This window comes from Fukomys damarensis, unplaced genomic scaffold, assembly GCF_012274545.1.
Source record: "Fukomys damarensis isolate Sample0158 unplaced genomic scaffold, DMR_v1.0_HiC HiC_scaffold_3, whole genome shotgun sequence".
Classification (NCBI taxonomy): Eukaryota; Metazoa; Chordata; class Mammalia; order Rodentia; family Bathyergidae; genus Fukomys; species Fukomys damarensis.
In genome coordinates this window covers 32,014,745-32,040,146 of record NW_022900915.1, presented here as the reverse complement: position 1 = coordinate 32,040,146, position 25,402 = coordinate 32,014,745, and the positions used below count along the sequence as shown (strand labels likewise).

General features: G+C 38.9%; 1 protein-coding gene across 6 annotated transcripts in view; it reads left to right on the top strand.

Annotated features, from left to right (window-relative positions):
- Positions 1-25,402, top strand: part of Cast (calpastatin) — a 118,844-nt gene that overhangs the window by 51,615 nt on the left and 41,827 nt on the right. For 4 of the 6 annotated variants that reach the window (XM_010621846.2, XM_010621848.2, XM_010621845.2 and 1 more), the window contains 6 exons: positions 12,001-12,057; positions 16,230-16,295; positions 16,892-16,930; positions 18,253-18,309; positions 18,723-18,836; positions 19,967-20,050. In XM_010621846.2, coding sequence (XP_010620148.1) covers positions 12,001-12,057; positions 16,230-16,295; positions 16,892-16,930; positions 18,253-18,309; positions 18,723-18,836; positions 19,967-20,050 — 417 coding nt within the window. The remainder of the gene's footprint in view (positions 1-12,000; positions 12,058-16,229; positions 16,296-16,891; positions 16,931-18,252; positions 18,310-18,722; positions 18,837-19,966; positions 20,051-25,402) is intronic. The other 2 variants (XM_010621847.2, XM_010621850.3) reach the window with 1 other exon arrangement.

Below are 25,402 nucleotides of genomic sequence, written 5' to 3'. Positions count from 1 at the left end.
GTTAGATGCTAATCCCCATCAAACTTGTTACACCGTTGTTCTGAGGTGGGCACCCTGGCTAGATCTGCCAGATAATGCCATGTTCTTTAGCGATGGCTCAACTTGGTTCACAGATACTCTATTGTTTAATCTCTCTCCAGAGCCACGCTTTCTGTTATGACTAAAGTCTGTACTTCATTAGGTGACTCCATCTCAGGTCTCCTATTATGATTAATAATTAGAGTGATTGCAAGAATGTGTGTCATGCTGTGACATGTTTGTACACAAACTCAAACATCTGAATATTCGATTCAAGAAGTGAATAATTCATCACAGGAAGAAATGAATCAGCATTGTAGTGGATCTGTAAATGCTGTTTGTAAAGAATATAAATACTTTCCTTAGGAAAGCCCCCTGATAAGTGCTTGTTGCTTTTTACAGGTGTCTCACCAGAGGAGTTCAGGGATTTTGTGTGTATATGTATTTTTTTTTTAAGTTGTACAACTCCCTAGTGGTGTCAATGTGAAGTGAATAATTCATCACAGGAAGAAATGAATCAGCATTGTAGTGGATCTGTAAATGCTGTTTATAAAGAATATAAATACTTTCCTTAGGAAAGCCCCCTGATAAGTGCCTGTTGCTTGTTACAGGTGTCTCACCAGAGGAGTTCAGGGATTTTGTGTGTATATGTATTTTTTTTTAAGTTGTACAACTCCCTAGTGGTGTCAATAATGATATAAATGGTGAGATGTTTAAAATATGCTACCCTAACCAGTTTTCTGACCTGTACTGTGGGCAAAATTTTGAATGATCAAGTAATAAAACCCATACAATGTTGAATAGAGAGAATCAGAAAATACTCTCATGTTAATTTATGTACAAATTCATACATTTGTTTAACAAATATGTGTAAAGAAACTACTAAGTATAAAATCGTGGGGATGGAGTTCTATAGCAACTGAGTCAACCCTGCCTCCTCTCATGGGGCTCATGTTCTGCTTTATTTATGAGGAGAGAGCAATTTTTTACATCCACAATTTCTTTTCTTTCATTATTCAAGATGTGTTATTAAATACGAACCTGCTTATGGTTCATAAACAAATTATTTGTTTTCTCCTTATACATCTAGCACAGTTCATCTTAAACTTTAAAAATAAATTACAGATTTGTCAGATTTTCTTAATTTATAAAATGTTGTTCCACATTTTATCCAAACTGCCCTGAGGTTTGGTGTCTGACTTGACTTTCACAGCAACCCTGTGTGGTGTATGGGGTTCTTGTGGTGCAAAGCCGAATGCTCAGTGTACCCAGCATCCTGAACAGTCAGGCTCCTTAGAGTGCATCGAGGCTAAAACTTAAGTCTTTTGACTGACCGTGTTCTTGATTCTAGCTTAAAATAAAAACCGAGGTGTTAAAGCTAGATTTCATTCTTTGTTTGAATGAAACTTGAATTGCAGAAAACAGGAACAAAATTTGAAGCAATGGTGCTTTCTGAGTTCTCTGCTTCCACACACGAACCACCATGGTAGGCACTGGAATTACCGAACTATTGCTTAGAGTGAAAGATAAGTATCAGTGCTCATGTTTTTCTGTCAGTTTCAAATCAGTTTTACTTTAAAATCTCTTCTGTTTCCCTGGATTTTATCTGAGGGTAAAAGGGATTGTAATCAGAGGACACCAGTATATGAAACACCAGTATATGAAACCGGCCCAGAGAATTTAAAGGCTTTGCTCAATGTCATCCAGCTGGTAACAGAGCTAGAATTCAAACTCAAATATCCTAGATCCAGAGTGATTTTCTTAATTACTACCCAGCACCATTTAATAGTTTCAAAGATTTAACTTGTGAGTCCTCGTTTGTGAATTTCCAGCATGACATCTTATTTCATTCCCCATTTGCATTTCAGCCATATGAAAATCCCTTTGATAAAAGATCCTTGCTTTAATTCTTGCTGTTTCAACTTTCTTATTAAGAATGTGTTCCAGTGAAAAGTACGCTCAGCCATGGTTAGGTGCCAGGCCCATTTCTCAGCCTCTTCCACAGGTCTCCATCTCAAGATCCCTTCATAATTCTCTCTCACTATTAGGGACATTTAGATTCTGCTATCCCCATAGAGATTGAGGCTCTGGTAATTTGTTTTATAACACAAGGATCCATAACAGGTCTTATGTTTCTCTCACCTTCTGTTAGGTCTACAGCTATAGCAGCTGATTTGTAAGGCTGCTGAATTGGTTTTGCAGTAGAGCTAGGAGTTTTTCATTCTTATTTAATAGTCATGCCATCAATAACTAATATGCTTTCAATGAACTCAGAACTGGTTTGGATTTGTAAAAAATTGTGTTCTTGCTACAAAGATCTCTCTTACTGCCTAGAACATGGGCATAAACTAACCATGCATTTAGTTCAAATAAAGTGCCATAACGTAAAATAAGGTTAAATTTTCTTGTGAAAGATAAGTAAGATTAGGGTGCAGCTTCTCAAGGCAGTGGTAGCCACCTGCCTGCTCTGCCATTCTGGAATTCCTTGCCTCATAAGAGAAAGTAAATCCTCGCGTGATAAGCCTTCTCTGTGGGAGGGACCAAAGGAAGAAAGTAGGCTGACTTTTGCAGGTCTGACATCTCTTGGGCAGCCAAAGGTCAAACATAATTATTTCATGCATGAAGAAAGGCAAGCAGGGTTCTTAGAAGTTTGAACATAATTTCAGCTGCTTTTCTGTTCTTTAATGATGAATCTAGGCTGTGTGGTTTGCTTTCCTCCTTGCTTATACAATAATTATTGTTAGCACAGACCAAGCACAAACACACACACACACATACACCCATGAAATTTGGAGTTTGCACAACAGTGCAAATGAATCAGTTGCCTTGTGGGACTGAAAGTCTGACTTAGGTTTTTCTGGGCACTTGGGCTGGACCATTGTCAGAGCTCATCTCGCTCCCAGGGCGTGGCCAAACATTCTCAAGTCTTCCTGACTTGAATTTAGACCACAGATCAGCTGTGGCTATTATCTCAGTTGCCAGGCAACATTTGGATGTTTGTTTTGAGGCCTGCCCACATATTTTCAGAGGTGAAGTTTCATGTGTACTCCACTCCCAGAGCGAGTTGAGTTTGGGCAGTCTATTTCTATCTTAAATTTCTGTGTCTCTTTAAGCATATTTCATAAATGCACAGTATACTCAGCCGAGCTGCAGTCATCTCTGGATCTCCCCCAGATGGTGTTCAGATTGCCTGATTCCGTAGCATTCCTTCAGTGCTACTCTGGACTATCCTTACCTTTAACTCTTGCTTAAGCTTTTTTGCTCACCTGCGAGGGTCCATTCCAAAATCCATGAGCAATTTTTGTAGAACCCAAATATTTTGTTTTAATTTTGAATGATGGAGGCCCATGTATTACAGCAAAAATTTAATGGGCATTATTGTCATGTCTTTATTCAAATCCAAATCATGTAATCTTAGAAAGTCCTTTCATTTCTCTAAACCTCATTTTTTCTTTGTTTTTTGTTTTGTTTTGTTTTTCATTTACAAAGTACAGATAATAATGTTTGCCTCCCAGGATTTGATTGAATTCTTATACGTATGACACTTGTCTCAGTCTCTGACACATAGAATATTCTGTAAGTCCCTGCCTAATTGTTGATCGCACTACAATATTCGTACCTACTTGGTAAAGAATTCCTGTCTCCTCTATGAAGCTTTTCCTAACCATCGTCTAAACCCACATTTCAGAAAGGCTCTGTCTCTTTTTCAACTACAATGTGACACTGTATGTTAGATGCTAATCCCCATCAAACTTGTTACACCGTTGTTCTGAGGTGGGCACCCTGGCTAGATCTGCCAGATAATGCCATGTTCTTTAGCGATGGCTCAACTTGGTTCACAGATACTCTATTGTTTAATCTCTCTCCAGAGCCACGCTTTCTGTTATGACTAAAGTCTGTACTTCATTAGGTGACTCCATCTCAGGTCTCCTATTATGATTAATAATTAGAGTGATTGCAAGAATGTGTGTCATGCTGTGACATGTTTGTACACAAACTCAAACATCTGAATATTCGATTCAAGAAGTGAATAATTCATCACAGGAAGAAATGAATCAGCATTGTAGTGGATCTGTAAATGCTGTTTATAAAGAATATAAATACTTTCCTTAGGAAAGCCCCCTGATAAGTGCCTGTTGCTTGTTACAGGTGTCTCACCAGAGGAGTTCAGGGATTTTGTGTGTATATGTATTTTTTTTTAAGTTGTACAACTCCCTAGTGGTGTCAATAATGATATAAATGGTGAGATGTTTAAAATATGCTACCCTAACCAGTTTTCTGACCTGTACTGTGGGCAAAATTTTGAATGATCAAGTAATAAAACCCATACAATGTTGAATAGAGAGAATCAGAAAATACTCTAGTGTTAATTTATGTACAAATTCATACATTTGTTTAACAAATATGTGTAAAGAAACTACTAAGTATAAAATCGTGGGGATGGAGTTCTATAGCAACTGAGTCAGCCCTGCCTCCTCTCATGGGGCTCATGTTCTGCTTTATTTATGAGGAGAGAGCAATTTTTTACATCCACAATTTCTTTTCTTTCATTATTCAAGATGTGTTATTAAATACGAACCTGCTTATGGTTCATAAACAAATTATTTGTTTTCTCCTTATACATCTAGCACAGTTCATCTTAAACTTTAAAAATAAATTACAGATTTGTCAGATTTTCTTAATTTATAAAATGTTGTTCCACATTTTATCCAAACTGCCCTGAGGTTTGGTGTCTGACTTGACTTTCACAGCAACCCTGTGTGGTGTATGGGGTTCTTGTGGTGCAAAGCCGAATGCTCAGTGTACCCAGCATCCTGAACAGTCAGGCTCCTTAGAGTGCATCGAGGCTAAAACTTAAGTCTTTTGACTGACCGTGTTCTTGATTCTAGCTTAAAATAAAAACCGAGGTGTTAAAGCTAGATTTCATTCTTTGTTTGAATGAAACTTGAATTGCAGAAAACAGGAACAAAATTTGAAGCAATGGTGCTTTCTGAGTTCTCTGCTTCCACACACGAACCACCATGGCAGGCACTGTAGGGAGTAGAAATATCCCCTGCCTCTTGGTAAATTCATACCTTCCTTGATTAGACATGATGATATTTGCCTCAAAAAAGCTCGGTAATTCTCTAATGCAGAAATATGAGTAAATGTTCAAGTGAGAACAAATTTATAAGAGTGGGGAAAATAATATGAGCTACAGCATTTATGGGCGTTGTATCTTTTTAGTAGTATGTTTGTGATACGTAATGAATACGCTGATCTCATCATGGGGAATTAGAACATATATTGCATCTTAGTCCTTCTTACTTCCCTTCTTCTCTCCCTCTCAAGCCCCTCCATCCCTAAATCCCCTTCCCCTCTCCGCAGTGTCTACCTTCCTGATTTCTATTACCTATCTTTTATTTTGTTCTTCAAATTATTTATACTTTGGGTTTCTCATATAAGAGAAACCATGTGATATTTAACCTTCTGTGTCTGACTTATTTCACTTAGCATTATGGTTTCAAGATGCATCCATTTTCCTACAAATGACTTAAATTTATGCTTATGTATAGCCAAGTAGTACGCCACTGTGTAAAAATACCACATTTTCTTTGCCGTTATCTGTTGACAGGCATATAAGCCACTTTGAGATTTAGCAATTAGGAGTCTTACTGCTCTAAACATGAGTACATATGTGTCACTGTGATATGATGTCACTGGGGAAGATACCCAGAAGTGGTATAGCTCAGTCAACCAGCATTCTATCTTGAGTCAGATCTTCAAGGGTAGGGACAGTTGGGACTTGAGCAGGGAAGAAGCTTCCTTGTCCATGGCAAAGGCAAGATGCGAAGCTCAGAGGTAGAAAGGAACCTGGTGGTGATGATGGCAATAATTAGCAGTTGCCCAGCACTCACCACTTGTCAAGCATTGTTATAATTGATTCACATACATTAAGCTACTTTTCTTTAAAACAATTAAACAACATGAGAATTGTTACCTGTCCCATTTTACAAAGGAGAAAACTGAGGTACAAAGTGGTTAAGCAACTTCGTTGAGGTTGTACATGCCTCAAATGTCAGCTGTATTTCAGTGGTGAGTCTGGGCGTCACTGTCCCCTCTCGCACTCTTACCCAGTGTGTTATGCTGTCGGTGAGGTGCTGATGAGAAAGTAAGGACCCCATCCTGGGTGGAAGGGTGACAGGAGGTGGGTCCTTAGTGACAGAAATAGGTCACAGTTGGGTAAATAGGTCAAAGAATGAAAAATCTAAAAAACAGGCAGTGGGCATTTAACTTTATCCAGGACAGAGTGGGAAACAGTCTTTTATCTATGAGAAAACATGCTACCCATTAATCTCAAAAGATTAGTCAGGCAGCCACGGACAGAAAGGATTGAGAGATGAAGGGGGTAGGTGTGGGAATGGGAGAGAACCAAGCCCAGAGACTATGAGAAGGACTTCGGTGCAAACCAGATATATGTGGCGGGCAATAGGCCAGGAATGGCTGTGGCAATAGAAACGAAAGGAAAAATGAAGAGAGCTGGAGCCAGCAGTGCCCCTGAAGCCAGGTGCAGTCCTAGGGCAAATCCAGAGCAGGCGGTATTATATCCACTTTACAGTGAAGGGAATTGAGGTTCTCTGAGATTAATTGTTATGAATAAGTGCTAAAGCAGGAATATAAGCCTAGATCTTTCTCAGTTTCTTCTTTTTAAAGTAAAGTAATGTAGTCCAGAAATGATGAAGGGTTATTGATACAGTACAATGAATTGTTCATATAATAAAAAAACAACTAAACTTATGCGGAGAAAGCAGTGTCCTGAATTAGGGTGACTGAAAAGGCTGGTGGGTGAGATTTGTCACTGCAGAAAAAGGGATGGCTCTGAAGGTTATCATGTTGAGCTAAATAAGGCAGACTCAAAAAGACAAATTTCACATGTTCTCCCTAATATATGGAACCTAAAAAAGGTGACAAGGAAGTAGAAAGAAGAGGAAGGGAAACGGGGGAAGAGGAGTAAGTGTAAAGGCAGGTAATAGAGGTCCGAGTGTGATCAAAGCACATTATACACCTTGAAATCCCCCAAAACGATACCTGTTCATCTGTATAACCAATATGCACCAGTAGAATGTGTGAGTGACCGTTTGTGTGTGTGTGTGTGTGCGTGTGAGTGTTTGTGTCTGTAAAGAATATGGAGAAGAATATAATAAGTGGGAAAAGTTTCCAGAAACCAACAAGGCAGGGCTATAGTGAGAGACCCCGGGACTCCTCCTACTGCCCCAGGAGCCAACGAGGGGAGAGAAAGCAGTCAGTGATTCACGGAGAAACTGCTGATGGATTATCAACTGGGAGAGTAGAGTCCACACAGTCAGCCTGGCGTTCTTAGCAACCCTCCACAAATAAAGGTACACCCAGGTGCATGAAAGAGGATCCGGGATTGCTGCCAGGGATGGTGTGGGGAAAGGAAGCAAGGCCTGGCATGAGAAAGTGAAATGCTGATGCGCTTGAGGCTACGCTCTTTGTACATTTTCTCGGCCAAGCTACCTGGAGACCAGGGGTGTGATCGAGGCGAGACTGAGGGGCTGGACACAAGGTAGTGAGAACTCCAATGAACCAGCTGGAACTGCCTGGAAAGAAGCTGAAAGTCTTTTAGGAACCATGCAAGAAATGAAAGGACTTAGCGCTGTGATAGGGAGGTAAAGAGCTGAGGGAATGCGATTTCCATCGATTGGTTAATGGCAACAGAATAGATGTGTAGGCATTCTAGGAGCCCACTTCTATGGAAACTCTACCCTCCTGCCTTGGTCCATTTCCCAGGTCCTGCAAGGGAGAGCTCAGAACCCTCCCCACTCCCATCCAGCTTTGCAAGAGGTTAAAATTGTCCCTAGGTCTTGCTTCTCTTGAGACTGTCTCATAGACACCCTGCAGATGCATGGAAAAACCCTGAATAGAGACCAGCAGGAGAGAAAACTGGAGGTCGGCATGCATGCTCAATAGGCAGCTCTTTCAAAAGGGGCCACGCTGGTGGAGGAGGTCACTCATTCACAGAGCTTCATGAGGTGCTAGGAGCAGTGAGCTCGTCCTGCCCAGGAGTATTGGCCGGAGGTATGCAGAAGTTATGATGTCAGGCTAGGAGCTGGTGAGACATACTTTAAGGAAAGAGCACATGGCATTTGGGTACTCTGGGGGAGAAGCATACCAGCCAGTGACATTTGTATGAAAAATATAGTTGGAAAGATGAGTGGGAACGGGTTGGCTGTCTGGACTGGAGGTTCTGCATCAGGCTGCGAGGTTAATAATGGAAACTGGGGTGCTTTACAAGAGAAAGGATTTCTGTGCTTTTCTGTGGACAACAAAAGTCATTGCTGGTTCTAGTTTAGGGTGAAATACGGAAAAGAATGGCATGAGTGAAGATTAATCTCAGAATGGATTGGAGAGCTGAGTCTGGAGTCTAGGAGACCTTTTAAAAATGTGGGTGGAAAAAAAGAAAGCCATTTGCATTTTCCACGTATCTTAAAGTGTATCATCTTATCCTTACACCTCTATTATGACACACTTCCAAAGTTCTTCCTGTAGAAAATAAGCAAACTTAAAGATATTGTATTAATTATTCAAGAAAATAAGACGTGTTGGTGAAGCACAGAATTAAATTATTTTTTTCTAGACTGCCACTAGTCTCCTATCAGTATTGTTTTGTTTTACTGAATCTTTTTCACTCTTTTTTTTTTTTTGGAGGGAGGTTACTGGGTATCGAACTTGGGTCCTGGCGCTCGTGAGGCAGGCGGCAGAACCCCTGAGCTAAATCCGGGGCCCTGTTTCACTGAATCTTGACACTATAGCAAGGTTGCCTGAGATGGGCCTGAAAAACTTTGAACTCAGCCATTTGTTTACCCCGAGACTGCTTCCTGCCTCCAGTAGACAGCCGCAGTGGTTCTCTAAACTTACTTGATGTGTGTTTGTCTCCCTGGACTCTGCAAGGCCATAGCTGTATTTTATTCACCGCGTATTCGAAACCCCTAGCTCATGGCTTTTTTTTTTTCCCCCTTTTGAATGGAGAGTGACTCATTGAGGCACCCTTCCCTGCTCCTTGTTACTATGATTCACGTCTGTCTCAATTCAAATTTAGAAATGATTGATAGAACTCTGGATATTAAGGAATTTGCCTGGGCCCTTTGGGAAGGAAAGTGCCGTAGCAGCTGCACTTTGGTCAGAATTACCGTGCTGATTGCTTAGGATATGAACACTGATGACAGTGCTTTAAAACCTAGCAGCCCTGATGTGAGCAGGAGCAGCTGAATGAGAGACAGGGTAGTAGAAGGCCACTGGCTTAGACATCAAATGGTCCGAGTCCCAGTGCTTGTCCAAGACACAGCTCGGAGGGTCCTTGGGCATGCACTGCCCCGCCCTGGCCTTCTGCCTGAGTAATGCCCCTTCATCCTTTGCTCACATGTAAGCCGCACATCACCTGTAAGTCAGCATCACCTGTTGTAGGCGTGGCTCACACTAGCTCTGGTTCCCTAATCTGCATTTTTTCTGCGGCTGGTGATTTTATTTTTATAACAAGTAATTGTTGGAGCGATTTTTTACCGTCATCTCCTACCAGTTGATACCTCTCACAAGGTCAGGAACATGCCCAGCAGGTAGCACAGAACCTGGCACAAACTGTGTTCCGGATAAATCATGTGGAGCCAGTGGACTGCGGTGAACCTTGAACATGAGTCACTTTCCCCATCTGCTTAAAACCTGTATAATAAAAGTTATTGCTAAGATTCTTCCTCTTCAAAAATCAATGGACTAGGCTGAGGATTTAGCTCAGTGGCACCACACCTGCCTCATAAGCGCCACGTTCTGAGTTCGATTCCTGGTACCAAAAAAAAAAAAAAAAAAAAGAGGCTGGAGTTGAATAGGTTAACAGTAGAGTAGGATCATTACCCTTGTTTCCAGCCCCCATGAGTCAGCTTCATATTCCAGTTTCATACTGCTTCATACTTTGTGTGGGACAAACGTGTATGGCAGAATCTGTGCTGAGAACAGCCTCGGCTAGACTCCCATTGCACCTCGTTCCGTGTTTATACGTATAGATTTCACCGTCCTTGGTTGGCCTTTGAAAGTTCTTTCTAGAATTTCATGCTCACTTCCAGGTATTGTTTAATAAAGTAATAAGGCAGGATGGGCAATTCAAGCCCATATGATTTTACAAGTGTTTTAATAAATTTGGGTGCCTATAATACATTAACGTTTATCTAGAGATTAGATTTTCAGTTTAAAAAGCACTTTCATGTGGAATGCTTGGCTTCTATGATGGTTTTATATGTTTGATGAGTAAGTGGGATGAGCAAAGTAGAACTTCTTGAGTTTGGATGGAAATTTGTACAACTAATTCTAATTGTGGAAAGACTATCTATTTGTCTATCTATCTATTTCTATATGCAGGTGTTTTTAGTCACCACAAATTGTAATCTCAAGGAAATAGTGGAGCTTCACATTTTTGCCCATTAATTTAATTTAGTGGTGGGGAAAATCTACCTTGGCACATTCCCAAAGAGAGTAAGAAAAGCTGCTACGGTGAGCAGAGGTTTGGCATAAGCTGGGGAGAGCACGGATGCATGTGCGAGTGTGGGTTTGGTGAGGGTGTGCCTCATTGGTGCCTAAGGGTGCTCAGGAAGAGGTCAGTTCCCGTGTGATAAAACCAACTGTATCTGTAAATCACGGTAATTTAACTATAACCGTCAGTATATTCCACATAAGCTGAGATCTGTGGAGAAGGTGATTTGGTCATAGGCCATGGGCTGTACTGGCTGTACCTTGAGTGCTAGTATGGTGGGTGGGGGAAGGTAAGGGAGGAGCAGAGATGGGTTTTTACTGCCTCCTGACTCAGTTCTGAAGTGGCTCAGGGCCAGGAATTAGAGACAGAGTGGAGTTCACGTTACAGGCTTTTCCGGGTTTTGGTGGCAGGACAGCAGCTGTTAACTGACAGCTGGTTGCTTAAGAAGGCTCCTCCAGCCAGATGGAATCCCTGAGATAACGGACTCAAATGTGAGCCTGGGTGGGGATTGGCAAAGATGATAGTGTCTAACCTATCAACCAGATAGGTTACTATCAATCAAGATAGGTGACATTCTAGAATAGTACTGTATTCAGTACTGTGCAAGGATCCACAGACACAGGTGTTACCATGGCTTAGGTGATTAGCCTGCGGGACTCCGCCCCCAGCCCACCCTCACCCCATGTCCCTAAGAAGGCCGTTCCTTGAGCACTACTACTGTGGGTTATTTCCCCCTCTCCAGGGAAGACCCACTATAAGACGTAATACAGCACAATTTCCTCTGTACCCTGTCACTCAGCTTTATCCTATGGAACTGAAAGGACAATTTCTGCCCCTCAGATCTATTTCCTGAAGTTTGTCCTTGTCCCTTATGTGTTTTGCATAATATGTTAGAATATATGCTAGTAATTTAATAAACATGGTGCGTCAAGCATTTTACACACGGTAGTGCAAATTCTTATAGACCTCCAAAATGGACATTATTGACCCATTTTATTAATCAGGAAAACAGCTCACACTCACAGAGCTAGTAATAGGCAAAGCTCGGATTTAAACAAAGTTTTGTCATTGTAAAGTCCATTTTTCTTTTAAAAAAACATTAACAATAGTTATAATAACATTTACCAAGCTGTTATATACCATACAGTGTCTTATAATAAACTTGCAAGGTCTATGTTCTCTACTGGAGCACAACTGAGGGTGACAGACTAGAGATCAGAAAATTTAAGTAACTTGCCAATATTATCTAGTGAAAATAAAACCCAAATTTGAACCCAGTTGATCTCATTACAAAAACTTTCACATACTGGGCAACGCCATTTAGTGGATTTTTGTGGGTGTAGTGCTATAAACTAGGTAAAATCAAGGTGCAAAATTAAGGACAGGTGATATAGAAGAGGTTGGACAATGTAGATCGAAGGTTAAAAACACTCAGCATCTCTCTTTTGTTCTTTTCTTTTTAGATGTCGGCCTCTGGAGCAACTAGCAAGCCTTCCAGTATGAATCCCACAGAGACTAAGGTATGAAGAACCTTCGAGAGTCACCCTGGGTGAATGCTACTTTAAGTTGATTATATTCTAGTTTGATTTGTAAGCAAACCAAATATGTACACTAACGGTTGACAGATGAGTTGGGGATCCTAGGAAGTTCACATCATGGACTTCCATGACATTTTTTTTCCCCACTGTTGGAGGTTCTATAGAATCTCAACCTTCCTTCTAATGTTGCCTTGAACACCACCTATGGACATCAATATTGTTTTAGAATATTTAGAAAGTGGTAGACAACCTGGCGTGCTTGGGACTTTTTGTTTTTTGTCCTTGACTTGATTAAGGTTTTGCATTGAAAATAATCTGTCCAAGTACATTTCTCTGGACCTAGATTCTTAATTTCTTGATAAAATTGTATTATTTTTCTGGAAACAAAAATAAATATAAAAACAAGAAAAGTTACGTGAAGTGGATATAGAAATGAATGAAACACACTGGTTCTTTTAGGTGCCTTTTGGAATTTCTGAATTTGGGTCATGAAGGGTACTAGTTAATTAGCAAACATTTGTCAAGTTCTATTGGGGGTTTATTCTTGTAATTATTTCTTAGAATTTCAGAAGAAAAATAAAAGGGCATCCTCTTTTGGCATTGTCATGTAGGGTAAGTCTAGTTCTGAGAGGTGGCTGAAGTTACCTTACATCCTCCTTTATTGTGTCTCACACTTTTTTTCTTGTGAATAATTCAAAGTATAGATTAAAGAGGGAACATTTTCAAAATGCTTTCCTCTCATAAATCAGTATTCTTCAGTGCCTTTGAGAAGCATTCCTGCTTTATTGTTATTAGACTGCCTGTTGAAAGTGTTTAAAACTAAAATTCTGATTGCAACTCAAGTTGTTTGTATGTCAGGCCAGTCGTAACTTGAAGGCCCACTGTGCTGGAAATTTGCTGTAGGACAGTGTTTTTGCTTTCTGTCTTCCATGTTACTTTCCCATCCCAGGGGATGTAGCACCATGATTTAGTGCTACCAGGAATACTGTGGTCACCTCCTAAACTACAATATTACAATATCTGAAAACACATTTATCTAAGCTCTTATAAATATCATTAGTATTTACTTTAATTTTTTAAAATTTAAATTTGTATTTTAATGTTTTATATTTACATTAATTTCTTAATGTTTTCAAAATATACATTAAATGACCTATGGTTATTCTATTACCTGTCATAATTTATTTATATTAAGCTTCATCTTTAAAAAGTCCTATGTTTTGCAATGCTAGAGCTCAAACCCAGGGCCTTGCACATGCTAAGCAAACATTTTACCATCGAGCTACCTCTCCCACCTCCCCCACCCCCAATTCTGTCTTACTCATAAAATAACTTTAAAAGACTAACAGAAGCATCTATAGAACAAAATTCTCCTTGCCGGATATGGTGGTGCACGCCTGTAATCCCAGCACTCAGGAGGCTGAGGCGGGAGGATCGCTGTGAGTTTGAGACCAGTCTGACCTACATAGTGAGTTCCAGGTCATTCTCAACTACATAGTGAGAACCTGTCTCAAAAAAAAAAAAATCTCCTTAAACTTACAACCCATAAAGATTGAAAATAAAAGATAAAAGGAGAGCCAGAAATATAGGATCTCCTTTCTGTTCTTTTGGTTCACTTCAATCCTGTTGCCTGAGTCTAACTGTGTCTCCGTTTGAAGACCAGTGCTCATTTCAGGTGTGCCATTTTTTTAGAGCAAGTGTCAGCAAACTGTGCAGGAACCACTAAACGTCAATCTTGAGGATTCTGGGCAGATCTAGGAAACCAAGGGAAAGGAGGAAAGTAGGAGACAGAAAAGAGGGAGACACGAAAATGAAATGCACATGATGAAGTATCACCAGTGGCTGACTCAGGACCACTTTTGGCCTCCATTCTCTTTGCTTGGTGCATTTCAATTATACTGTTGTCATCAGTCATCCTGTAGCCTTCTCTTGGAGCTTTTTGTGAGTGTCAGCTGGATGAGTTTATGTCCCCTAATATTTTGAGCTTTCAGAGAAAAGGTGCCAATTGAAGACAAATCTTTGTCTTATTCTATACCTTTAAAATAAAGAGCTATCTCTGGTGGGGCATGATGTGTGTAGATCAGTGTTCTGTATCTCTTGTCCCTGGAACATTAGAATGGGTGTTCACATTCAAGTCTAAAATGAAAGATTTCTAATCACTGTGAAATCCCTGAGAGACTGTGTATTATGGACACTGGAGCCAGATGTCTGGGCTTGGAATCCTCGTTCTATACCAGCTGTGGTAGTAGACAGTTTGCTTTGATTTCCTTATCTCTACAATTTGAAGAGAAATGATAATAGCACTCCTTCACAAGGCTGAATAAGGAAACAAATATACACTGAGCAGTTCCTGTCTTGTAGCAAATTCCCAGTACAGTGAACCATCGAGTTACGACTGGCCTGACATATGAACAACTTGAATTGCAATCAGAATTTTAGTTTTGACTTGCTAACAAAGTATTGAGTAATGACCTGAATGCTAGCCGCTTGTGCTTCTAGATGGTCTCAAATTTAAGCCTTAAAGAGCTCTGGAAGGAATATTACGGCATCTTTTCCTGTGTGGGGTTAATTGAGAAACCCTGGGCCAGTGTCTAAGGACACTGAGATCTGCTTGGATCCAGGAGAGAGACTTTGAAGCTTGTATAGATGAGTCTGAGCTTTCGGTTGACCAACCTGAGTTACAATGAGCCCTTGGGAACGAATTGAGTTCGTAAGTCAAGGGTCCACTGTATGAGTTGCTGTTGGCCAAGTCAAGAAAGACAGTGCATGCAGTGCAGGGCACGACCCACCTGCATTGCAGGTGATCTTGGGAAATTATTTAATCTCTTTAACCTCAATCTGTCATCTGCAAAATAGGTATAATAGCCCATAGGGTTATTAGGAGTACTAAGTGAACTGACATAGGGAAAGCTTCCAAGAGCCCCTGGTGATTAATAAGCTCTGGTTATTATTTGTCATCATCATTTATGTTCAGTATCACTGCTACCAAAGCTAGTGATTGCTGATCTAAGTGCACATGGCATTATCAGTTGCTTATGTGTGTAAGTGTGCATTCTTAAATGTGATATAAAATTCACCTATGCAAAATCTTGATTGCCAAATTACAAATTGGAAGCCATCAGTAGACTCAAACCTCTGCAATATCAGCTGCCTTATTTCCCTCATTCACCATTTAATAAGAAGTATTTGCATGTTAAAAAAAGAAAAAGAATGCATACAGTGGCACAAATTGAAGCTCATTAACAAGGATGCAGTGTGAAAGGATTCAAAATCTAAAACTTCTTTAAAAACACTTCTTAAATCATGAAATTTTTTCTTCCCCTAAACAGTGTATGTTCTGACAAGGAGTCATTATGTGAGGAAGCATATATCTGCGTGTTGAAGAACACGATGTAAAAATTAAGAGAATGACGTCAACCTCTTCAGATAATAAAATAAAAAACAGAAATTCGTCCTGATACCATCAAATAGAAAAGAGAGGAAGAAATGGCAGAAAGCAGTAGGCTACTTTGTAATCTTTTCCTTTGAAAAAAATTCATAAAATGTTATTAAGTTTTACTCCTGATATTCTGTCTTTCCCATATCAACGATGGATGCACGTTTCTATGGAATTATCTTTTGTTGCATAGGTAACCTGCAGCTGAGTAAAATGCTGTAAAATACTAAACTGAAACCAGTTTTTCATAAACATTATTAAAACTTTAGATTAGATCTCTGCACTCCTAACTGTGATATGCACAATAAAATCCGTGCACCAAATATTTGCAAAATTGTCTAAAGGTTATATTGGCTGAATTTCAGAAAACTTGTGACAACACCTATGATTATTTGATCATAGCCAAACACTGGAAATGTAGGTTGAGAAAACTATTGCTCAAACAGCCTTTACACCAAGAAGGAAAGGAAAGGAATTAAAAATTAATTTTATTAATGGAAGTCTCCTTTGGAAAAATGTAAACCCAAACTGAAATATTTGAGGAGGGCCTTAAAATCTGTACCCCTGCAACTTCTTAGAGACATATACCTAAGCATTAGTGGACACACCAGATAAGTAGACTGGATCTTGATATAAGCATTTAATGTCTCTTTATATATGTTCTTATTTGTATGTCAGATAAAATAAAATTACACTTGGGGCTTTGCTCTTATATTAGGCAATTCCAGTCAGCAAACAGATGGAAGAACCCCATCCTCCCAACAAGAAAAGACACAAAAAACAGGTGATATGGTTCACTGTGCTAGGACATCACGTTGCTGCTTACTAACGGCCACCTCAGCTGCTCAGCACTTGCTAATAATGGCAGCTCATAGTTTTCTGCAATGCTTTGCCTACATCAGGGACATTCTGTAGCCTAACTACCCATCAGTGACATCCTGGCACTAAAAATGTATTTCATTGCTCCCTGTGCCCTCGATTTTGTCACCATCCCATTGTTGCATATTTTCCAGTGAAAATCCCAGGTGAGAAGTTCACTGATTAAAAAGACCCTGTTAGTGATTTAGAAACAGGATCCTTCCTTGACTTTGAAGGATGGAGACCTTTGTGTGGCTTTTGTGTTTGTACAATGTGATCTTTCACACTTCTGACACATATAGCGAGAAATAAGATACAAATTGCCAAGTGAATCAGTAGAATATTATTGTGCGGAAGTGTTTCTCTAAGGAGTTATGATTTGCAAAATACAATAAACAACCCCAAATTGTATTTATCATATCAAAATCACCTTTTACTTAATTGCAGAGAATCTTATATAATCTTGGTAAACTATGTCCATATTTTGCTTCTTCCTTTTTGTCCTCCTTCTTTTTAATTTAGGCTGTAAAAACAGAACCTGAGAAGTCACAGTCAGCTACGGTAAGTGATTTAAGTCTTCTAGTAGCTTATTTGGGTTCTTCTAAACAATAATTAGTAACCTGTTTCCTACACTGGTGCTATGGTATAGGGATTTTTAAAACTGATTAAATTAACTTTGGGCTACTTTTTTGCATGGGTTAGTGACATTTATGTATATTGTTATCAAGACAAAGCAATATATTTCAGAAGACATTTTGTTCTAATCTCTTTTTTTAAAACAGTGAAATAATTGTAAAACACTGAAACAAGAGAAATAAAGGAGAATAAACAGAGTAGTGAGCACCCAGTTCCAGTTCCACTGAGATAGTGGCATGATCAGCCTGCTGAATCTGTCACCTAGATGAGTGTTCCAAGAGACCAGCTGGGTTCTTCTTTGTGGTCCTACGTGGATTGGGGGAGCTGGTTATCAGTTACTCAGGCAACGGTGCTCACTTTCCCTTGGTTTCTTTTACTGTGCTTATTCAGGGCTGTCCAGACAGGAAGTTCTTCCACCTCCACCTGGGAGCAGATCCCAGAGTGTCTGAGAGCAAAGTTTCTCTGATAAAATGTTACATTTTATTTGTTCAAGTGCTTAAGCAGATAGATAAGACCAAAGAGTTTCCTGTAGGAGAGCACCAAGGTGCTTTAGGCTAAAGTACTTTAAGTACCATTGAGTATGGCATTGTGATATCAAAGGTGAGGATCATCTGGCCTTGTAGAAGGCCTCCTGGTGGCCCCTGAGGACCATAATTGCATAGTGGATCCTAGAGTGAAGAACATAGCAGCCCAGTGGAGGTTGTTTTCTAGTCCTCATTTAAATGCTTTTGGTTTTCTACTAAATCTCAAGTAAAGTAGGTCTCTAGTGATATGATCTTCTCTGTAGTAAAGCAGATCCCTTGAAAATCAGTAAATTGGAGAAACTACTGCACTCTTTGTCTTTATAAAGGTTTTCTGTTTTTTTTTCCAAAATTAATTTCTAGAGTGGGATCTCAGGTCAACAAACCTAGTTGCCCTGATCATTTGACATATTTGTGGATAGATTTGTAGTTTCCAGTTTATCCGCATGAATTATGAAAAACAGCCAGTAACTTTGAAAAATGTGTATTTGAAAACATTGTTCTAAATACTGTTTTCCATTATTGCTCTATTACTGGAGACTGCTGGTGGGTTACTGTAGACCAGATAGCACTTGTCTAGTCTAATCCCAAAGAACCGCACCACAGTGAGCTTTTCCTGAAAGGGACAGAATGATTTAATTGAAATTTTTATTCTTGAGACTTTTTGGAAACAGGAAAACAGTAGACTTTACTGTAATTGAACTTTTAATCTTTTGAAATTAACAGCTTTCTGTGGTTCATGAAAAAAAATCCCAAGAAGAAAAGCCAAAGGAACATGCAGAGGTAAATAGTTATCTTTAGGATTTGATATTATAAGGTTACTTTTTTTTATTGTTGTTAAAGTTTAATTACAAACTCACCATTTGAGGCTAATTCTGAGTCTGGATGGCTAAATATTTGGGGTGTTTTCAGCTAAAATAGTGCCACCATGTGGCAATAGCGGTGTTTACAAGTTTCTCAGGTGATTCTTGTTTAATTTTCTGGGGAGGAATTGCACTATTTCAAATTTTGTATCTAAAGTAAACTTTGTCACATTAATATCACACTAATTCACATTCACATGGTGAAAACCACAAGTAGTACAGCTATTATAAATGCCTCTTATTCTATAAAGAAAAGTTTCAGTATTGTGCTGAAAATACCACTGTTAGTAATGTTTGGTCTGTGCGTATGAGCATATGCCTGTGTGCTTCTAGCCAAAAAGCCAACCCCAGCATGCATCAGATGTAGGAAGCAAACCCACTCATAGTGAAAAAGCAGCTTCCAGATCTAAGGAGCAGCTGACGTCAGAGAAGTCTACAGAACCAAAGGTAATGAAACAGGTTCTTAGATATGGAAACACTATTTTCAAGTAGCCATTAAGACTTGGTTTCCCAAACCACATTGCAGTGTGTAGTTGAATCTGTGAGAAAATGCCAGATACTTATCTGTACTATAATGATTTGGTACTGTTATTTCATTGATTTTGCACATAGTCTTGTTACAACTTGGGCTTATGGAGGCCCTGAAAAGGGCATGAGGCAGGCTTAGCAGAATGACTGTCAGGCTTTCTCTCACAATGCCCAGCAATGACAGCCATAACTACCAGGCAGCAGGCTCTGGTGTCTACCAAACAGGGGACTTTGAACTGCTCTTATCTGGGCTAGGGCTTTGTGCATCATCTTCTGCTTTTTATTTTCTTTCCATTTTTTTTTTTCCCCCGCACTGGCTCAATCAGTCCTCCTGTATCAGCCTCCTGAGTAGCTGAGACTTCAAGTGCACATCGCTGCACTTGACTTTACCTGCTTCCTTAAAAGTTGAAGGATTTTTAGAATCTTGTTATAGAAAACATGAACTCATAGAGACAAAAAATAAATAAATAAATTGATTTCATGATTTTAAAGTTAATGGTAGTCATCTTTTAAAGGAATAGATATCTCTGAGTAGAAAGTTTTGAGATCACTTAGAAGATAATAGCTGGAACTACTTCATCATATATTTTATTCCAGAGATCACAAACTTGAAACTTACCAGTTAAATACAGCTATATGTGTACTTGTTTGATTTACAGTATTGTTCAAATATTTTTAATTAATTATCAGCAGTTAAAGTTTAGGGAATTTCATATAAAACTCCAATTTGTAGCTTTTCTTGAAAAATCAGAGGAAGGGTAATAATGAGATCACACAGCAAAGTCAACTAGAGCTGTGACACCTAGCATATATGCTCCGGTCTACCACTCTGCCCACCTGGCCTGACTCACTTGTATGTGGGACCCATAGGGACCCTGTAGGCTCTGAGTTCAGCTATGGAGGTGACCAGCATTGCAGCGTGGGCAGTGGTAGTTAGTAAACGCTCCAGAGGGCAAACTGGCGGGTCTACATGACATTTGCAACTCTTGGTCTTGGTGGCAGTTGTTCAGAGGTGTTTGGTCTTGTCAACCTTTTCTCCCCACTGACAGGCTAAATCGCAAGCCACTGTTTCTGTGGAGAAAGAGAGCGCTGTTGCTGGGGTGGCTGCAACTTCTGGCAAACCAGATGACAAGGTGAGCTTGCAAACATGAATGTCAGCCTCTGTGCATATCAGGATTCTTTTATAAGAAACTTACGCTCAAATAACTTGCTGTTTGGTAAGGGTGAATGGGGCTTATATGTGAACGTTTGTGAAGAAAAGCATGCATTTAAGAGATATAAAGTGAACAAGATACTAAAAATGACTCCAAAATTCATATATTCAATAAACACGGAACACCTGCCATATAGAAGGCCTGGTATCAATGCTAAAAATATTAAAATGTGAGCTGATTCAGATCCTGCCTTTCTGATGAGTTAGGTATGAAATAAAGCACATAAAATTTCCATGAGCATCTGAATAAGCATTACTCTTGGCTTTCAGTGTTGGCACCAGCTATCTTGAGACTGTTAAACCACAAACATTCACTATAGCGTCAGGATGAATTAATGCGGGAGGTTTTGAGAGGAGACGTGGAAAGTGTGCAGAGGGTGTGTACTGTGCTGGCTGGTGCCTTCAGGCCTTCCTCGGAGCCTTCGATGCCAGGCTGGCTGCATGAACGGAGAAGGAGTTTATCTTTTCTACCTGTAGCAGGACAGAGATAGCTATGACTTAAGAGGATACATGATCATTTTGAAGCTACAGGTGAACAACTGAAACAGTCAAGATAATGTGGAGATAATTTTTTTAAAAGTAGAATGTATTTTTTATATTCCCTCTTCTCAAAATGAGGAAGGCGCAGGCTAAACCATAAGAAGTCATAGGACAAAAGTTTGACACATCTTTCTTTTTTTGGAAACAATCACAGTGCTTTAAACATGCTATGAACTACAAGATAGTATATCTGATCAACTCTATTTAACAGAGAAGAATCAGGGACAAAGTAAAACAAAATACAATTTCCGGCACCATCCAAAGCACAAGAACATTACTCAAAAGTTCTCCTGATTTAATTATTTAGCTTTCACTGATAACACCGGCTAACTTATATGTATCTATCATAAAACTTGAAATTTTGCCTGCATTTCAAAGTCTGTTTTAACATACTTAATATTCTACCTTAAAGCCGTCTATTTTCAAACCACTTCATTTACATACTCTTTATTGGTACAAGACAATAATATGTATCCCCTTGGTGATGATGAGTGATGAAAAAAGTACACAAGTGGTCTGTTACAAGAAGAAAACATGTTTAAGTTGGGTACTTCTATTTAGAAGTTGTGTTTTGACTCCATAGGAAAGCTGCATGAGCTCGGATAAAAATTATATGGCTTATCTCCTAAAACCTGGGGGAAAAGTGATGTTTCAATGAAGAATGGAAGGATTCTGCCTGGCTCAGGGAGTGGACAAGGCTTTGAGAGTGCAGTCCTCCTCAGAGTTAAGCATGGAGGGCAGCTAGGATGAAAGGGTTGCACGTGCTTCAAGGTGTTGAAAAATCTCCACGTGTTCTGGCCACAAAGTGCATTCCAATGCAGGTGAAGCTTGGGTAGGGGAAGTGCTGGGGCTGAAAGACCAGAAAGACAGGTTAAGGCTGCCCTGAAGAATGCTAAGTTGAGTTTCTACTAGGTAGATAGGAAGGTGAAAGGTTAGTCAGGGGCTGTTTAGTAGTTCCATGAGTTATAGTTTAGCCAAAATTGGAGCTGAAATGGGGTAAGAAAGTGAGGAGTTATCAAAGAGGCACTGAAGAGGTAAAACTTTCAGGCTTTAGGAGATAGTTGGCCAAAGTGGGAAAGGGGAAAGTACAATCTGAGATAACTTGGGGCTTTGGAATCTGAACTAAGTTTGTAATTCCAAAATAAGGCAGGGGAAGAAGATGCTGCCTGGGGGCTATAGCAAGGGCGAGCGTCTCTGAATTGATACTGGAGAAAAATAGGTACCCTGAGGTGGGGTGAGAGATAAAGTGTGATGTGGAAGGATAGAATAATTCCAACAGAGTCCATCCTCGTGTTTATTCATTACCCACTGCCATTTCTCTTTTCTCCCTCTTTCCCCATAGTCTCTAAGAGTGTACTAAAAGAAGGGGAATTTATCACAATAAGTTTTAATGTTTATGATTGATGTATGGTTGGATATGCTAATGCTTTTATAACTAGTAGAAATTCTCTTATAACAGAGTGACAAGGTCCAACTCAGTTAAATCAAATAGCTTGAAGTAGTAAACAATATCTTTTGACAAATAAAGCCAGGAGCATATCACTTCAAAACAGAACATAACTAAAGAGATCTTCAAAACAACAACATAGTCTCTTTTCTCTGTTTCATCTCAAAACTCAAACACACACACACATACACACACACAGAAAGGGGGGGAGGGAAGAAAGGAGGGAGAAAGGAAGGGAGGAAGAGAGGGAGGACATAAAAAACCAAGGGTCTGCAAAAAAATGTCTCCAAAGACTTCCAGCTGTTCTAAAGCAGATCCAGTGGGAGCCCATGGAGAAGAAATCAGACACCAGATAATTGAGATGCAAAAAATGGTTCAAGAAGAAGCAAAGAACCTCAACAAGCTCAAAGATGACATAATCCTAAAGATTGTGGAACTTTCATCAAACTGACTAACGTAGATATGGAGAAACAAATAATAAATTGGTAAAACTGACAAAATTTTTCAAAATATGAATGACAATTTACCAAACAAATTGATTCCATGGAAAGGTGCTAAATAGAAATCTTGGAGACCAAAAATACTATTGAATTCATGAACAGCAGAAATAACTTATGATGTGAGGACAGAGTTTCAAAAATCAAGGACAAAATGGAATCACATGATAATATACTTCAGAAACCTTAAAAATGATGAAAGTAAAAAAGATTCATTCAACAGATACTGTATGATGCTTAAAAGACTAAACTAAGACTAATTGGAGTTAGAAATTAGAGGACAGCACACATTGAAAAAAATCGATTTACTGAAATCATAGCAGAAAACTTTCCAAGTATGGGGAAAGAACTTAACATACAGGTGAGTAAAACTTAAGAAGAATCAAATACTTATGATGAAAATAGAATTTTTCCATATCATAGGCAAAAATCCCAGAAGTCCAACACAAAGACAGAATCTTAAAAGCTGTCAGAGAAAAGCAAAAAATCACTTATAAAGGCAAACTCAGTAGGATTGCAGTGGACTTTTTAGCACAAACTTTAAAGGCTAGAAGAGCTTGTAGTAAATTGTTTCAAAACTGAAAGAAAATAACTTCCAACCCAGACTAATATATCTTGAAAAACTGTTTTTCAAAACTGATAGAGAAACAGACACTTTCCATGACAAAAAACACCTTAAGAAAATCATAAACACCAAATGAGCACTCCAAAAAATACTCAAATATATCTTAGTCATAGACAATGAATCCAACAAAGCCAAAAAGTCAAATGGAATGAATACATACAGTAAAGTGAGTAGTTAAGGGAAAAATAAAAGAATCAACAACTACAATAAAAAAACTTCAATGACCGGAATAAGTCAACACCTTTTATTAATAACTCTCAATGTAAATGGCCTCCACTTGCCAAATGACAGACACAGACTGGCAGAATCGGAAAGCAAATCTTTGCTGCACTCAAGAAATTCATCTAATCCAAAAAGACCACTATCACCACTACTGTTCATTATAGTACTCAAAACACTATCCAGAGCAATCAGGCAAGAGAACAAAATAAAAGGAATACATATAGGAGTGGGAGAAATCAAATCATCGTTGTTTGCAGATGGCATGATCCTTTATATAGGTCCAAAAAATTTCTACCAAAAGACTCCTAGAATTAGTAGCCAAATTCAGCATTGTTGCAGATATAGGATCAACACACGAAAATCCGTAGCATTCCTGTACACCAGAGATAAGCTCACTGAGAAAGAAATTTAAAAAGCAATACTTTTTATAATAGCATTTAATTAAATATTTAGGAATTAACCTAACTGAAGTGAAAGATTTCTACAGTGAAAACTACAGTACTCTATAGGAAATCAAAAAGGACATTAGAAAGTAGAAAGATATCCCTGTTCCTGGATAGGCATAACTAATATCAAAATGGCCCTATTTCCAAAACTCATATACAGATTAAATGCAATCCCAATCAAAATACCAACAGCATTCTGCACAGAAATAGAGAAAACAGTTCTAAAATTCAAATGGGACCGGAAGAGACCTAGAACAGCAAAAGCAATTTTGAGCAAGAGGAGCAAAGCAGAAGGCATCACAATCCCAGGTTTCAAATTATACTACAAAGCTACCGTGATTAAGAAGAGCACGTTGATTGCAAACAAAACAAAACATATTTGGATTACAAGAACAAAATAGAGGATACAGAAGCAATCCCAGACACATTCAGCTATCTGATCTTTGACAAAGGGGCCAAAAACATATGCTGGAGGGAAAATGGCCTCTAGTAAATAAATGGTGCTGGGAAAACTGGCTATCTGCATACAGATGATTAAATCTGGGCCCATATCTCTCACCATGTACAAAGTGAAAAAAAGGATCAAGGATCTACATTTTAAAACAGAAACAACCTGCTGCAAAATAAAATAGGTAAAACTCTTGAAATCTTAGGCATAGGCAAGGACTTTCTGAACAGAGCCACAGTTGTACAAGAAATAGTATCAAAAATCAACAAATGTGATTTTTGTCAAATTAAAAAGCATCTACACAAAGGCAACAGCCAATAGAGTGAAGAGACAACATACAAAACAGGAGGAAAAAATTACCAGCGACACTTTAGAAGATGGCTAATGTCTAGAATATATAAAGACCTCAAAAAATTAGATCCCTCAAAATAAAAGACCCAATCAAAAGATTGGCCAACAAAATGAATAGACACTTCTCAGAAAATAAAATACAAATGGCCAATGACTATGTGAAAAAAAAGTTCACCATCTGTGGCCTTTAGAGCAGTGCAAATTAAAACAACATTGAGACTCTACTCTTCTCCACAAAGAATGGCTACTGTAAAGAAATCCAAGTACAGCGATATTTTGGTTGTTGAATTCCATTCATTCCAAATTTGTATTTGAACACCGAGAAGTTTGAGAACTGAATGTACTTTTCCTTAAGAAATAATGGAAACCAAATAATTGATTCTGAGGCCCCAAAACTGCACTTTTAAATTCATTTTTCCAGAACTTTAACAAGTTTTGCAATGATTTCTTTCTTCAACTCTGGGGTGGCTCTCACAGTCTTCCTCTTAGTTTTACTGCCAGTATCACTGTCTTTGGCATCACGGTTACAATGTTTTATGCAAATAAAGCACACACAAAAAGCATAATGACAGATTTTTTTTTTTATTGAGTTTATTGGTACATTTAGGGATACAGTACAGTTACATTCATTGTTGGGATCATGTACCTTTACATGGCAAGTCTTGATTCTCATTTTTTCCCCTTACCTCTGCCCTC